This window comes from Acromyrmex echinatior, chromosome 1 (genome assembly GCF_024713525.1).
Source record: "Acromyrmex echinatior isolate Ae372 chromosome 1, ASM2471352v2, whole genome shotgun sequence".
Taxonomy (NCBI): Eukaryota; Metazoa; Arthropoda; class Insecta; order Hymenoptera; family Formicidae; genus Acromyrmex; species Acromyrmex echinatior.
The window spans coordinates 27,954,232-27,970,550 of record NC_141852.1 but is presented as its reverse complement, the minus strand read 5'-3'; the positions used below and the strand labels follow the sequence as shown (position 1 = coordinate 27,970,550).

The following is a 16,319-nucleotide window of genomic DNA, read 5'->3' as shown; positions in this document are numbered from 1 at the left end:
AGCTTTACTTTATAAGAATTCTTGTTTCTTTCTGGCCTGTAAACTGGGATGAAGCTAAGGACCTCTTTGTAATATTGGATGATAGGCACCATGGTTGATGCACTACTTCTGCTGAATTAAAATTATATTAATACCGTTGTGAATGATTTGAAGTCGAAATGCGTACGGATTTTATACCACCATTTTATATTTTCATACTTTTATATTAAAAATGGGCATATAAACATTTCCATTATTATGCTTGCTCACCGAATATCGTGCTAATTCCTACTTCCCCTTACGTTCCAGTCTTTATATTTTTAAATTGTACCAGAAAAAGAATAAATTTTCCTATCCCAGATAGCATACAATATTTATAAAATATTTTCAAAATATTTATAAATATTTATAAGACTTATTTTAAATATTTTGTAAATATTTTTGTGGTTTTAGATTGGGCATAAATCATAAACGTTTATTATAAATTTTATAAAATATTTATTGTAAATTTTGTAGTAAATCCTATGGAAATACTTAATGAGACATAATTATACTTCAAATAAAAAATACTCAACAAAAATATTTATTTATATACTTATCATAAAATTACATTAAAATAAAAAAAATAAAATTAAATATTTAATTTCTTTAAATAATATTTCGCGAATAAAGCTTTATATAAAATATTTATATAACATTTCAAAAAAATAAATAATAATAAATATTTATCATAAATATTCTGTGCTGTCTGGGATATTATACAGGGTAGGTATTCCAGAATGATCGCCAAATATTTCGTTCGCATTTTGAAAAAATTTTCTATGAGAAGAAAATAAGCAATTTTTGTCTTTTGCTATTTTCCTGTAAAGTTGATAATATTTGAATAAAAAATAACTGAAAACGAATAGTCGGCGATTTTTAATAATTGGTATTTTGTTAATTATTGCGAAAATTGCAAAATGGTAGAGAACTTTTCGACTCATTTTAGCTTGCTCTACTTGTGCACGAAATATTTGGCAGTCAATCTGGGACATCTTGTATAAGCATTACAATGTATTGAATCATTTAAAAAGTATCCGCGGTACTTTGTCACTAGATATATGACCATCAACACATCTAGTGACAAAAAACCACGGATACTTTTTAGATGATCCAATATATAGAAAAATTATGTCTTTTCTTATAATTAGTAATAAAATCAAGATAAGCCTTAAGGCCATTGTACGTAAAAGTCGTAATCGTAATCGTAAGACCACAAAAAGCTATACATTGATTGGCTACTGAGTTGGAATCAATTATTGCCGCGTCTTCTAAACAGAAACAACACAAATGAAACGTCATAACCTCAAAGCCGTAATTATAATTGCAAGTTTTCGTCAAAAGATTGCGATTAACGCGTCTTATCCTTATGACCAATCAACGGGAAGACATAATTATATAATTTATCACTTACCTCATTACCAATCAATTTATCGCCTTTTAGAATTTTATGTTTTTTAGGATTAAAATTTTTACATGCAATGGCCTTTAAATCTTTTAGAACGAAAAAGAGATAAGAGAGAGTATTATGAAGAAATATGAGGTTTATATTAACTAACAACACGAGCGGATAATTCTAATATTTAACTAAAATGAAGAAAAACATCAATTATTTGTTTATGTCTCAAGAATATAACGAAACTGAATTGGTTTAAAATCATAAAAAATTCGCTTAAAAGGCTACAAGTCGCACAGGATAATAATCATTAACAATAAAAATTCATAAAAATCAAATAAATATACAAACGTTTCGATTCTTATCGGGTCATCTTCAGTGTCGTACAAAATTCGTTCACAATTCAGCAATTCTACCAGTATTATAATCTTCACATTATCCAACAATTACAATCTTTATAGATGGTATAGCTTGATGAACAAGAAGGCGCTTCATTGCAACTATATACGTCTATAATTATTAGTATCAAATTACTCAGGTCTATAGAACATTGTTTATTCCAATACTTAAGTCATATATAAGAACTAAATGATTTAAGTAGCCTTTTATGTTAATTTTTTAATTGTTTGAGTCTTAGTTTATATTATTATTTAAAATCATAGTTTAATTTATTCCTGATTCATTCTATACATCCAAAAAATATTAAAAAATATAAAAAGAGGGAGAAACAAGAGAATAAAATAAAAATAGACAGAGAAAGGAAGGGAGAAAGGAGAAAGAGAAAGAGAGAGACATTCTTGAATATATCTAATCTGATATAGAAATCACATTTAAAATGGTTATAAATAAATGAGGTATAAAGTTTAATGGAAAGCATGCCTCTTATTCGACATTATGATTAATACGGAGTATGCGTACACAGGGCCGCATAATCTTTCCACATAAAACAAAAACGTGATGTCGATCATATAAATAGAACCGTTCGTCTGCACGGAGATGCGGTCCTATATAGAAGGAGTTATTTTTGAGAGTCATATCGTGACTCGTTACAGTTCTGCGTTCAGTTCTATAAGGTTTCGGTCGCGGCAAGCAGTGCAAATGGTTTCATGCATTATATACAGAACAAAGAAACCAAGGCATAATTCATTTAATACGTGAGCAAAAGTTATTGATTATGCCAGTATTTAATTTCTTATTCGCGTTGCTGTTCTTTTCCCGCTAGATAAAAGGTTTATTTTTTCTAATTAAGCTGATGCATCAGAGAATCGATACATATTCGGGTGTGCGTACGCTGATGAGTTCTTCCTTTCAATATTTAATAAATTTTCCAAAGCTGATATGAAAGCTATGATAATAAAAAAACATATACATGCTCATATATTACGCATATGCGTATGGATGTGTTTTATTCCCATAAACATGTCAGCTTTTGTAAATTTATTATATTAGTCAACAAAAAATGCATAAGATCGAAGGTAATTAATTCTCGTAGTTTTTTGAGCAATGAATATGATCTTATTTACCAAATTGTTCTATTTCGTCACAATTTTAAAATATTTAATTTACAGTTAAAATTACAAGAAAGGCTTTTATAAATGTATTTTGGTATATTATATTTTCGATATGTGATATATTGGAGAAATTTTATTGAAATAAAAATTAAATATGTTAGAATTTTTTATTTTTGAAAGGTATTTGTTATATCAATAATTATATTAAGAAAAGAATTCTTATTACAGTATAATTTACACATGTCATTAAGAATATATTAAAAAAATATTTTTTAATTACATTATTTAAATTTAAGGATTTTTTGAAATCGCTGAATATTTAATATCAAAATTGATAAATTTAATATCAAAATTGATAAATTCAAAATGTCAGAATAAATATTTTTGGAATGTTTCATGTATAGGAATTTTTTTTTTATGTAATTTAAATTAAGTTTATCAATCTAACATCATATTTGTATTTAAAAAAATTAAAAAAACTTTATATGCTGGAAAATTTAAATTTAAATAATATAATTTAAAAAATGTTTGGTAAATATATCCCAGTAAACACCAATTAATTAATAATACAATACAAATGCAACATAACACATGTGTTATATTGCATTTATATTGTTGAGTGGGAAATTATAACATAATTTGTATTACTGTTAATTGGTGTTTACTGGGATTAACCTTAATAACCCGGGAAAAAACATTTTATATACAATTACAATATATATTAGGTGTTGGAATTAATTCGTAGCGTTTTTTAATGAAAGAATGTTATTTATTTCACATGAGCATTAAAAAATACATTAATGAAAGTACTTCTCATCACTTGTAAAACGCTACGAATTAATTCCAACACCTAATATAATTATATAAAATTATAAAAAGTTATATATAATTATATAAAGAGTTGACATATTTTATATACAATTATATAATATACAATTATATATAATTATATACCCTGATAGCAAAATGTTAGCACACAATTTGGAGCCAAATTGGCAACAAATTCGATCAGATTTTGCCTACAAAATCATATAATCTTCTTATACTCTCTTCATGCTATTAACCTTGCTGCAAGTGCTGAAATCCGCATCACTCATACTTCACATATGAAATATTGGGCTGCTTGTATTCTTTCCCATGTGATTCTTATTTATGGATAATGCATCTCTGCCGTGATCCTTTGTCGGCGGAGATAATGCTCGCGGATGAGTGATTTCGATAACATTTTGTTAGCAATGAACTACAATGGCATCGATTAAAAAACTTCATAGCTTATACAAGACATATACGTAACGGATGGATATCGTTATTTATGTTTTGTTGCCGTCATATTTTCGTCATAATGTTCAAGATGGAATAATTAATCATTCCTTGCTGTTATATTATTGTCATCTTGCTGATAACGTACTCAGACGTCACACAATATTTATAAAATATTTACAAAATATTTCTAATATTTAAAAGACTTATTTTGTAAAATAAATATTTTGTAAATATTTTTGTGGTCTTAGATTGAAGCACAGATCATAAACATTTATTATAAATATTATGTAATATTATGTAATATTTATTATAAGTCTTGTAGTAAATGTTATAGAAATACTTAATAAGACATAATTCAAATAACAAATATTTAATGGAAATATATTTATCATAAATATTATATTAAATATTTAGTCTATCTTTTAATATTTCGAATAAAGCTTTATATAAAATATGTATAAAATATTTATATAACATTAAAAAAAACGAATAATAATAAATATTTATCATAAATATTCTATGTCTGGGTACCGCTATTGCTGACCATTTGTTTTTGAAATTTCGTCAACTGATTGCATGCATAACCATTCATTGTTGCATTTGAAACGTATCCTATTTTAATGCCAGTAAATGTATGTCAGTAAATGATGCCAATAAGTGATGCCAGTAAATATAAGACAAACATATAATGCATCAGTTTACTCAATATGCACTCTGATAGCAAAGCCTGCGGAGACAGATTTTGAGCAGAGCTTGCTACCAATTTTTGATTGCAGAAAGGCAATAAATTGTAAACAAAGTTTGTACTGTCATTGGATACGGTCAACGCGATGCTGCAAACGCTTTGAAGCGTTTTTTAACTGGTCAGTTTATAAAATTTTTTCTTCTAATTGGTCTATCAAATGCTTCAAAGCATTATATACATACATATATATATATATATATATATATATATAAAATCATTTATGTACGCAAAATTTTTTATAAAAAATCAGCTCAATTTAAATGAAAATGACAGATCTTGCTCGGTTTCTGCTGCCAATCTGCTGCCAGGTTATGTGATATAACTTACGTCAACAGACTCTGCTCGGTTTTTGCTTGCAATCTGCTGTCAGATTATGTCAGCAGACTCTCGGGTTTTATCAGTAATTTGGCAAAACATGTCAGGAGGTTTTGTTGACAAATTCATAGTCAAGTGCGGACACAGATGTTATGATTTTGTAGTCAAAATCTGATCGAATTTGCTGCCAATTTGCGCGTAAATTGACAGCAAACTCGATCAGATTTTGATTAAAAAACCATCTGTGTCCGCATTTGTCTGTGGATTTTTACCGTGTAACGTACATATAGCGTTGTTTGATTAAAAAGCCAAAAAATCCTCCTTCCTTAAACAATGCTGTTCTACGTCGATTCCATTACGAATATGTACGAAAAACTAAGAATTTTTGAGACAAACAAATCTCACTCTACGTCTTAACATAAATATTTATGAAAAATTAAGAATTTCTAAGATCTTGTCTCAATCTAGTTTTTCTGTACTTTGTTCTTAAAATTTTTTTTCCGCTGGATCGGACCATTTTGCATTCTAAAATCATAAAAAATAGCTATTTATCCATTTTACATTTAAAATGAATTCGATAAACCTATTTTGCATTTTGCATTTTAAATATACTTTTATAAAGTATATTTTATAATTAGTATTTTAAATGGAATTCGAAAGGCATTTTACCCAGCCCTGGTAAGTCGGGCGCCTATAATAGCAGGCTCTACTCAAAATCTGTCTCCGCAGGTTTTGCTATCAGGATATAAAATATGTCCATATATATAACATTTTTCCTAGACATAGGTGATACAAGACCCTATATTAATTGTGAATATCTTTTAATTATAATCAACGCAGTAAATTCCTCTTAAGAACTAAAGCTAATATATTCGTAGTCAATTTTTATATTTAATTTTTATATTTTAAGTATATTTTTAAGATGCTATAAATCAATCATATTCTGGTGAAAATAATTCAAATAGCACAGGATATTTATGAAAAATATAAATTTTATTTCTATTTATTTTTTAAAAAATATTATATAAATATTTTAATATAATCAAGTAATGCCGATTAGAGCCAATACAGGATATCAATGTGAAATTTGATTTATTTAAAATAAAATAATTTCAATCGTAAACGATTTAATTTCGATTTCTTCGGATTCTCAATGCTCACATATTAAATATTAACAGAAATTAGTTAGCTAGTGATGTAACGGCGATGTCATTGCACTTCCTAGTACACTACAATAATTTATCGAATCGTTATATAATAAAACATAAGCAAAATTTTTTCGTAACTTACATGATTATCGAAACGTTATTAAGCTGTAATGCGCCGAATGTCGAGTCTCATTTGACGAGACAACAAGAAAAGACACATAGTACAAATATTTAAATTATAAAAAACAAAGGAAGGCCGTCATTTAAACATAACTATACTATCATATGTTTTATCCAATAATTCAGTATCGTACTGAGTTTCTGTAAATTTAATCCATTAGTTTATTGTTTGATAAAAATGATTTCTGAGATGAATCTCTTATTCAATATTTTTTTTCTCATTTAAGATGCGTATGTTGTCTCAATCAAATTCAATGAAAATATTCTAATCGATGTTCCTTAATAACCAAATACTGTATGGTATTCCAGTTGATATAGTTTCTGTGTTTACTAATGGAAGATTTTAACCTATCTGCCTGATTCACATATGTGGCATCATAGTCCTTATAATTAATTTTATACACAAGAGTGTGCCATCAGGGGAAACTTGTCCTAATGAATCTTTATGAAACTACACAATTTATTGATTTCCTTGTAAGCTATGCGGACTATGTTACTTTTCTTTAAGAAATTTTTCATTTTTTTGAGATGCTCGTCACTATAAAATAAATTCTTTTATTTTGTCTGGGATTGTAGCTTGAACTTCGTCGTTTCCAAATATTAAATTTTTTTGTGTGATGACGGAAAAAATTAATTTTAGCGAATCGCTTTACAATAAATTTTGATGATCAAAAATTTTTAGTATGGAATGAGAGATGTGATAGACAAAGAACCCTCAATCAAGCCTAATGATTCCAATTTTCTGACACAAGAGGTGTTGTGAGAAGTAATTAAGGTACCATCCTTCTGATACCAGTCATTAGTAATGTTCATTCCTTTTTATCAATGTTACAGCTAGAAAATTAAGTCTAGCACCATCTTCTTCCACGTGAATTTTTCAATTGTGGGCGGTAATTATTAAATACTTCAACAAGTTCATTGATGCTTTATCTGTCAATTGCGAGAGCAATGTCGTCAACATACTGCACATAAAATGGTAAATCAATTGTCAATTTATTAAAACCAGTTCCAAGTTTTGTAAAACTATGTTCGCGATTATTAGGAATAAACCTGTGAGGTGACCTCACTATTTCAAATGTCTGTAAAACTTGTCATTAAATGTAAAAAATGTGGAATTCAAAACTATTTTTATTGCATCAATGAACTCTGCTTTAGACAAACACGTATTGTCTTGGATAAGTTGCCATCTATTATTAATACCATCAATCAATATAAAATTTTATATAATTATATATAAAATTATATTAAATTATACATAAAATTATATACAGGATGTTTCATTTTAAGTGATATGATTGATTGTCTCGCGAATTGATGATTTTATTGAAAAATTTTTCGAACGAAAGTTGCATGACTTGAAGGAGGACACATGATGGAAATATGGACTTGACTTTGAGTGACCTTGTTAAAATCAGGTTAATGTCATTAATGTTTTTTTAAATGGAAATCCCCCCCGCCTATTTTTTATTACATATTATTGTAGCTTATCTCGAGAGCTTTCCAAAACACTATAATAAAATACTTTTCGTTAAGTACTTGTTAAGTTATAAGGCAAGACCAATCACTGATTCGACCGATTAATGCCTATTTCCACCAATGTAAATTAACTTTAACCTCGATTCAACTTATTCTTTGTCTTTTTCTAATCTTTAAATGTCGTCTAAATGGATACCTATTGCGATACAATTTTTCTGTTCTGCAATAATTTTGTCCAGCTTCACCAAGCACAAGAATAATATCAACAATTTCATTTGAACTGTAAGCTTTTTGAAAAAAGCTTTGAAAAAGCCAACTAATATAAAAAAATTGAAAGAAAAAGCTATACAAAAAAAAGAGGAAAGTTAAATTGTTCAATTGGGAAGGATTGGACTCAATTCTATGCGCGTGAGCGTATGTCAAGCAATGTAGATAGATCGCGGAGACGCGCGGTAAGAATCCCGCTCACACGCGCATGCGTACATGGATAACGCCGGTACTGTAACTTTCAAGTTCCATAACTTGAAAAGTACTCAATGAAACGTAGCTTTATTATACAGGGTGCGTCACCGGATCCGGACAAATTTCAATTTAAATTTTCCGCTATATTGTGTCTCCGCCAGAGGTTATTATTGGCGTTCGAGAAAGTCTGATGCTTTTAGTAAACAGTCATATTCTCAAAATGGCAGTGATGTTGAAAGTGCAGAGTATAATCGAAGAGCCACGATCATCGAAGGCCTCCGCGCTAGATATTCAGCAACGGAAATAATTCGGTTCTTTGGATACTGAGATCAACGTTTATGACGTTGTGGCAAAATAGACGGCTTTAGAACAGTCCAACGAAGATTCCTGTATGCCAGCGAGGAAGAGTTACTCGAAAGAAGGCACCGCGTGGACTCTCGCAGTCGTTGAAAGGGCTCAAGCACTGATTTCGTATAACCCAAGGCAATCGTTGCGAAAATTAGCATCTAGATTGTTGGTGTAAGCGAGCCAACAATGCGTCGAATTGCCGAAAAGGACCTTACACAAGATACACATTAAAAATATGACAGACGCTCTCTGAGGCTGCTAGGACAAGGCGAGTTGCTCGCCTCGGCTCTCTCTGACCTCTTAACCATTCTGACAGCCCAGATTTAAATCCCTTGGACTACTACGTATGAAGCGTAGTTGAAAGGATCACAAACAAGTCTCGGCATCCCAATGTGACATCATTAAGGACCGCTATTGAGGCAACATTCGTCGGCATGGACAGCGTGTGTGCTTCGAACGCTTCAGACCGAGAATAGAGGCTGTCATTCAAGCTAATGCGGGATACATCGAATAATTGTGCTCTACAGGGATTCCCCAAGTGGCATGTAAAAGGATTTTTTGTAATATTTAATTTTTCATTAAAAACATTTTATTTAAAGAAATTGTTTGATTTATCCGGATTTTGGTGACGCACCCTGTAGTGTTTTGGAAAGCTCTCAATAAGAATATGTAATAAAAAATAGGAGTTTCCATTTAAAAAAATATTAATGACCTTGACCTGATTTTGACAACGTCACTCAAGGTCAAGTCCACATTTCCATGCGTCCCTCTTTAAGCATGCAACTTTCGTTCGAAAAATTTTTCAATAAAATCATCGATTCGCGAGATAATCGACTATATCACTTAAAAAAAAAATGAAACATTCTTATAATTATATAGAATTATATATAATTATATATAAAATATGTCCATCTATATACAAATATATAAAATTGTATATAATTTTATATAATTTTGTATAATTACATATAAAATATTTTCCTGGGATATTCGGTTTTGTTCATAACAATCGTCACATTGTCCTTATTTGCATGTGTGAATAATATATTCGAATTATTTTTAATGAAATTTTTTCTTGTCGAATACATAGACCAGATTTTATCTCCAATTACCGTTTTATTTCGTTTGATGTTAATAAATATTTTATACATATTTATAAAATTTATTCAAAATGTTATTAAAATACAGACTAAATATTTTATATAATGTTCATAGTAAATATAAATAAATATTTCTAAAATATTTGCTGAGAACTTCATCTGTTTTATCAATACAAACTAACACATAAGGCCATATACATGTATATCTATTAATAAAACGAATGCTTATTTCGCAACTGTTGCAAGTTTCTTTGTTGAAATAGAACTATTTTAGAACGAGAATGGATTAAAATTTTTTTAATGTGCATTTTAAATCCATGAAAATAGATTGAATAGATTGAAATGAATTGGCTGACATCAGTTTAATATTTAAAAAAAAAACATTCATATTTAAGGATTACAAATTTTATTCCTAAGACATTTTTATAACACCTAATCATTTTTATAATAATTATACCTGACATTAATCACTTCTCTTAGTATTAAAAATACACTTTAGTGGGATTCGAACCTGGGACCTCGGGATTATGAATTTTCTATGTTACCCACTACACCTCTTCTTCAATTGGTAAATGTGTTATTCATTCTCTACTTCAATTACAACCAGGTAAACTAGTAACGAAATTATATAGATATAATAAAAATATCATCATTTAACAGATATAATAAAATAAAAACAATTTATATTATTATGAGACAACATTGAATAAGTGTCAGATAATTCCAGGCCAATCACGGCACGCAATTAGCCTAATATATGGACTGGTTCGACCTGATTTGTGAATGTTCACATTGATCATTCATTTTATTTCTAATCAAAGAGAAACAAAAGAACATGGCTCAATTATTTTTACAACTTTTTTTAACTTAGTTGTATTAAAATGAAAAATTTTCTACTTATAATTTTGAATAATTTAAATAGCATTTATGGTCCATTTTTGGATAAAAACTTTTTTTATTCATTTAGATTAAAAAACTGCATTTTATATTCAGAATCTTGAATTGAACAGTATTCACGTTGCACAGAAATTGCTGATATTATTTTTGAATTTAACTAAATTAAAAAAACAGTACTTCCTATTCACAATTCTGAATTGAATAGTATTCACCATCTGCACAGAAAATGCTAATATTATAATATTTTTAGATTGAAAGGCATAGAGATATGTTCTATGCAATCTCTATAAACGAATAAAAATACATTCAGGATTGAAAAGGATTCACTTTAACATTCATGAATCCGTATTTCTGAAAATCTGAATTCATTTTAATCCATTTCAATCCATTCTCGTTTACTGGGAGTGATTTAAAAAAAATTCATTTTTAAATGAAATTTCAACAAATTTTCATTAATTTCTGAAATATGAAATAATTTCAGCAAAATTTTTCCACCAGGAAAAACATATTTTTTTAACACTGTGTGTTCCATTTTTTTGACATTCATGTTGTTCCGATACAATGATGGGCTAAATGGTTATTTTTTATAAATGGTTATAATAGTTACTTTAAAATAACCAGCAGTCGAAAGAGTGAATCTTTACCTTCAATTTCCTTTTTCATTGAGTGTTGTACGATTTCTTTTCATCGAGTTATTGAACGTTGAAGCAAAAGTGATCATTTTTATGAAGTGCATAGACTGCATGTATGCATCAAACGTATCAACTGTCTCAAGTCAAAATCATGGTAGAAATATAATATAAGGGTATTCTCATCCCATGGACGAATTTAGAACTCTATTGCGCATCAGCTTGATGACGTCACATTAATGCAGACTCGGTACTTTTCGGAGCGCTTCGCTTCAATATAATATAGCTGTCCACTGTCATAAACGTGACTGCTTGATATTGGATGCTTTCTATTTGATGACACAAATCGACACAAGTGTTGTTCTATCTTTGTAACTCTCTAAATGTCAAAAAGGACTTGTGTCGACTTGTGTCGATTTGTGTCATCAAATGGAAAGCATTCATTGTTATGAGATTGTTGTGGATATTTGATAATGAGTCTGCTTTGATAAGTTTTCCACGTTTTTTTTATTTATACGTAATCTTCCTCTCAAAATTCCTCAAAATTTTACTTCATTATCTCCATTACTTCCATTATCAAATATAAAACTATCCTCTCAAAAATTTTTATACTTAATAAATACAACATTTTACACTTAATACAATACATTAATATATTACAATTGTATGTGCAAAATCTTTTATTTTTTACACATTTACGTGAAAATATAAAGATTGAAATTTTTTACATAAAAACTCTTTAAAATATTGATCGACTTTAAAATGTCACTTTGCAAATTTTGTCCTTTAATATTTTTTAATATAAATACTCAAAATTTCTTATTATCTATTTGTAAATAACAACAAAAATTAATTTCCATCTTAAAATATGCACTTTTCCATAATTTTAATATCAAATTGCACATAATTCATTAATGTTGCTTAGTGATAATGCAGTCAAGCTGCAATTCTCATTAGCTGAGTATACGCAAGAGAAAACCTTTATATTTCTACCATGGTCAAAATAGAAGCAGTCAATGCACTGGAAAGAGTGTTAAGAATTCAGAACGGATAGTATAATCTAAGATATTCTCAACGCTATCCACGGAGTAAAAAGAAAGAGACTAAACTCGAGGATAAAAATAGGCTCAAAACACGGAAAACTTACGGAAAATTGGGATGCTGTGATTTTAATGCCGTTACGGGAAAAGTTGGAAATATATATCACATGATAACGTGTACGGAATACACATGTATGCATATTTTATTTTTAATACAGAAATTCCAATTTATATAAAATTTAATTTAATTTGATTAAATAGTAAATGCATCAATATTTATTGAAAAATATACTCAACAAACACGGAGTATAGCTACGATATAATCTGGAAATATCACATAATATAACAAAATATTATATTGTAGTAATATTAATAAAATATATATTGTTACATAGTTACGAAATAACTGTTATATAACTGTTGGATTATTTTGATATGTACTTGTTACAGTAAAGTAACGGCAACATAATGTTTCACATTCAGTGTAACACATTTGTATAACAAATGTTATGTCGAAGATAAATAACAGTTATACAATATTATATATTATATAACATTTATAAAATCTATATATTATTGTTATATTCACATTATATAACAGCTGCGCTCGGCATTTATTTGTAATTAAGAAATAACAGATTTAATACTTATGTCAGAAAACAGGCATTTTATACAGAGTACACAGTTTCTGATAGATCGAAATTTCTTATTCCCTGTTCCTATTGCCCTATTTTTCAGATAAACAGCGATCACTGAAGTCATCGGATAGAAAATGTTTTGTAGCAGCGTTTAGTTTCGTTTAACAATTAATTCATGGATTTGACATTTCTGTAGAGAATAATGGGCATTCTACAATAAGTCATATATTATCTAAGCTTTAAGTCAAGCTACAAGAAAATTAATTTCTTACAGTTTAAGACTTAAAACTTAGGTAATAACCATGGTGGAAGGAATAATATGATGTGTGCAATTTCTGAGATTGGACAGTGTCTCTTTCTAAATCTCTGCCTTCTCCGTCTATGGACTGTTCATAAGGAAGAAGGCTATCAAGTGTGAAACGTTAAATATGGGGCGGTATTCATATAATTCATTTTTATTTTAAAATTAAATAATGTCTTAAGATGCTAATACAATCCTCGGATTGATATCTTAAGGCTATACTTAAGACAGTCTTAAATGCAAGAATCGATTGTAGATATCGGCCTGTTTTGCGTCGTGAAATTGAATCTTTTCTTGTTTGATACACTTTATAATGGATTTTAGATTCTCTTTCTATAAAAAGAGAAACATAAAGTTTGTCAAAATGTAAAATAAGAATGGACTATGAATATCATCCCATGTTTCGCGTTTCACAGTTGGTAACCCTTGCTTCCTACTGATGGCGCGGCAATCGGAACAATAGTAGGCGTGGTTTGGCTGAACTGCACACATCATGGCTGCGTTCGGTTTGCACGCTCACACGTAAGAGCTCATGCTTATAAGCGTTGTTTTTTGGTGTTCAATTTGGTTTGTCAGTGCTCACATTAAATAAGTAAAGTCGTTCATTTTGGCATTACTATTAAGCGTGAAGTTTAGGCACGTAATTGATAATTGATCGTAAGTAATTCGTTTCTTGTATAATGAAAATAAAAATTTACTTATATTGAAAATAGAAATTTTAAATATCTGTTCAAAATAGTATTAATGAGACATTTGCTTATATTGAATAAAAATCAATAAACACATGTCTTACAGACATTCAAAAAGACGATTTAAAAGAGACGTCTGTCTAAAGATTTTTTTCGAAAAGACGACTTTAAGCTGACTTTCAATTAAGTTTCAATTAAGCTTTAAAGATAATCTTCTTAAAGGTGTCTTTCAGACAACTTAAAAGAGACATTTGTAAGACAAAAATGTCTTTAGGATGACTTTTAGTAAGTTTTAAAGACAACCTTTTTTAAGATGTCGTTCAGACATCCGTTTAAGTCATCTTTCAAATCATCGTTTTAAGACATATTTAAGAACAAAGATAAGACATTTTTATAAAAAATATAATTATAATTCGTAAAGTCAAACTGGCGATATGACGCATTTATAATATATGGCACGTAAAATACGTGGTGCTTTCCGTATTATTGGTATTGCTTTAGTTGCTTATTTAATTTTTTTGATTATTTTCTGCTTCTGGTAATTCCAGCGAAACGCCGAACCGTCTAAATCGTATATATGTATTTAGTGAAATACATATATCTCATAAAAATAAAATGACCGCTATGTTCTGATATACATTGTTCTGATATATATGTTCTGATATACATTGTCAGCACTGAAAATTTACAGTATTTGTAATGTGAACTATAGATTTTCGAAAATCTATAGTTTACGTTACGTATATATAGGTGTAGTAAAAATAATGGATTTCTTTTTACTACACCTAATATTTTTAGAATGAAATTCGAACTGTATTATAGTGTTAGAACTGACTAAATGAAGCGTCTCTCTACGCCCTACTGAACAGCTGCGTTTTTTTCAAAATAAAGTTTTTCAAATTTGCGTGCAACGTTATTCTTACAATTTTTATCCGATTAACATGAAATTTTACCACAATCTTCTTGTATATATTTTTCTCTGAAGTACGTACACTTTTTGTGAATTGTTGAAAACTCTTTTTGCAATCAGCATTTTTTTAAATATTTTTTTTAAAACATTTTTGGGACGAAAAATGTTTTTCTATAAAATAGCCATTTTGAAAAAAATTCATATTTTCAAAAATCTTTATATACTTCAAGAGCTTATTATAATGGACATTTTTGTTGCTTTGTTCCAGGATAAACCATCTCACAGAAAACCTACACGCAAATGTTCATGTTTAAAAAAAAGCGATTTCGCAAGAAGGCCAATGCGCTGCCAATTTGTGCATAAAAAATTAAAAAATTATTTTTTTTGCTCTTCAATATATATACAGTAAAGTCTTTTAAGTCTTTTAAATCTTCTAAGTCTTCTAATTTTTAAATAAAGTTATTTATTTACTCACAATAAATTCCCAAACTTAGGTATCATTTTAGAGTCTCGAGGGTGGCGTTACGCCTTAAGTAATCTAAGTTTCTCTAATCATAAAAAAACGTGCATGGATCTAATCTACTAGGGTTAGGATCAAACATGCTCACGTTTATTTTGGTCAATAAGCGCTTATTTGCGCTCACGCTTTTGCTGCTCTACCTCGAAATAAACATTTATGAGCACGAGTATGACGGACGACGTTATGAACGCATCTCTGAGTTCATACTGCCAAAGCGAACAATGTAAGCAACGCTTAAAGCGTGTAAGCGTGCAAACTGAACACAACTCTTATAATCCTTCCATCATCCATGGTAATAGTTTATTACAGAAAGTCCATAAAGGTTCAAAGGGGAGCACAGACTTTTGCATAAAACATGAGGTATACGAAAATTAATCAATCAGAGTCCTTTATTTCATGGAAAAGAAGAAAATAAAGGACTTTGATTGGTTCATTTTCTTATGCATTATGTGTTATGCGTTATGCAAGAGCCTGTGCTCTCCGTCTTATCATACATGAAATGATATAAGTTGCATAAGCATAGTTTAAGGCCGTTGGATCATCTAGCATAATGATATCATATTGATTTATATAAGATGCTGGTCCAGCGGTTTTATGCAATGTTTAAATATCATTTTTTATGTTATTTTATGTATGATCGCTCTAAAAAAATATATATAAATGAAATTATGTAACTATAATATAACTCATTATATTGGGTCATCTAATAAGTATCCGCGGTTTTTAGATGACC

General features: G+C 29.0%; 1 protein-coding gene across 5 annotated transcripts in view; it reads left to right on the top strand.

Annotated features, from left to right (window-relative positions):
- The first annotated feature begins 2,439 nt into the window (after positions 1-2,439).
- Positions 2,440-16,319, top strand: part of Grip (Glutamate receptor interacting protein) — a 36,261-nt gene continuing 22,381 nt past the window's right edge. The window contains exons 1-2 of one of the 5 annotated variants that reach the window (XM_011059688.2): positions 2,477-2,568; positions 2,664-2,889. In XM_011059688.2, the coding sequence (XP_011057990.1) occupies positions 2,803-2,889 (87 nt within the window). In that variant the 5' untranslated portion in view covers positions 2,477-2,568; positions 2,664-2,802. The other 4 variants (XM_011059693.2, XM_011059689.2, XM_011059692.2 and 1 more) reach the window with 4 other exon arrangements.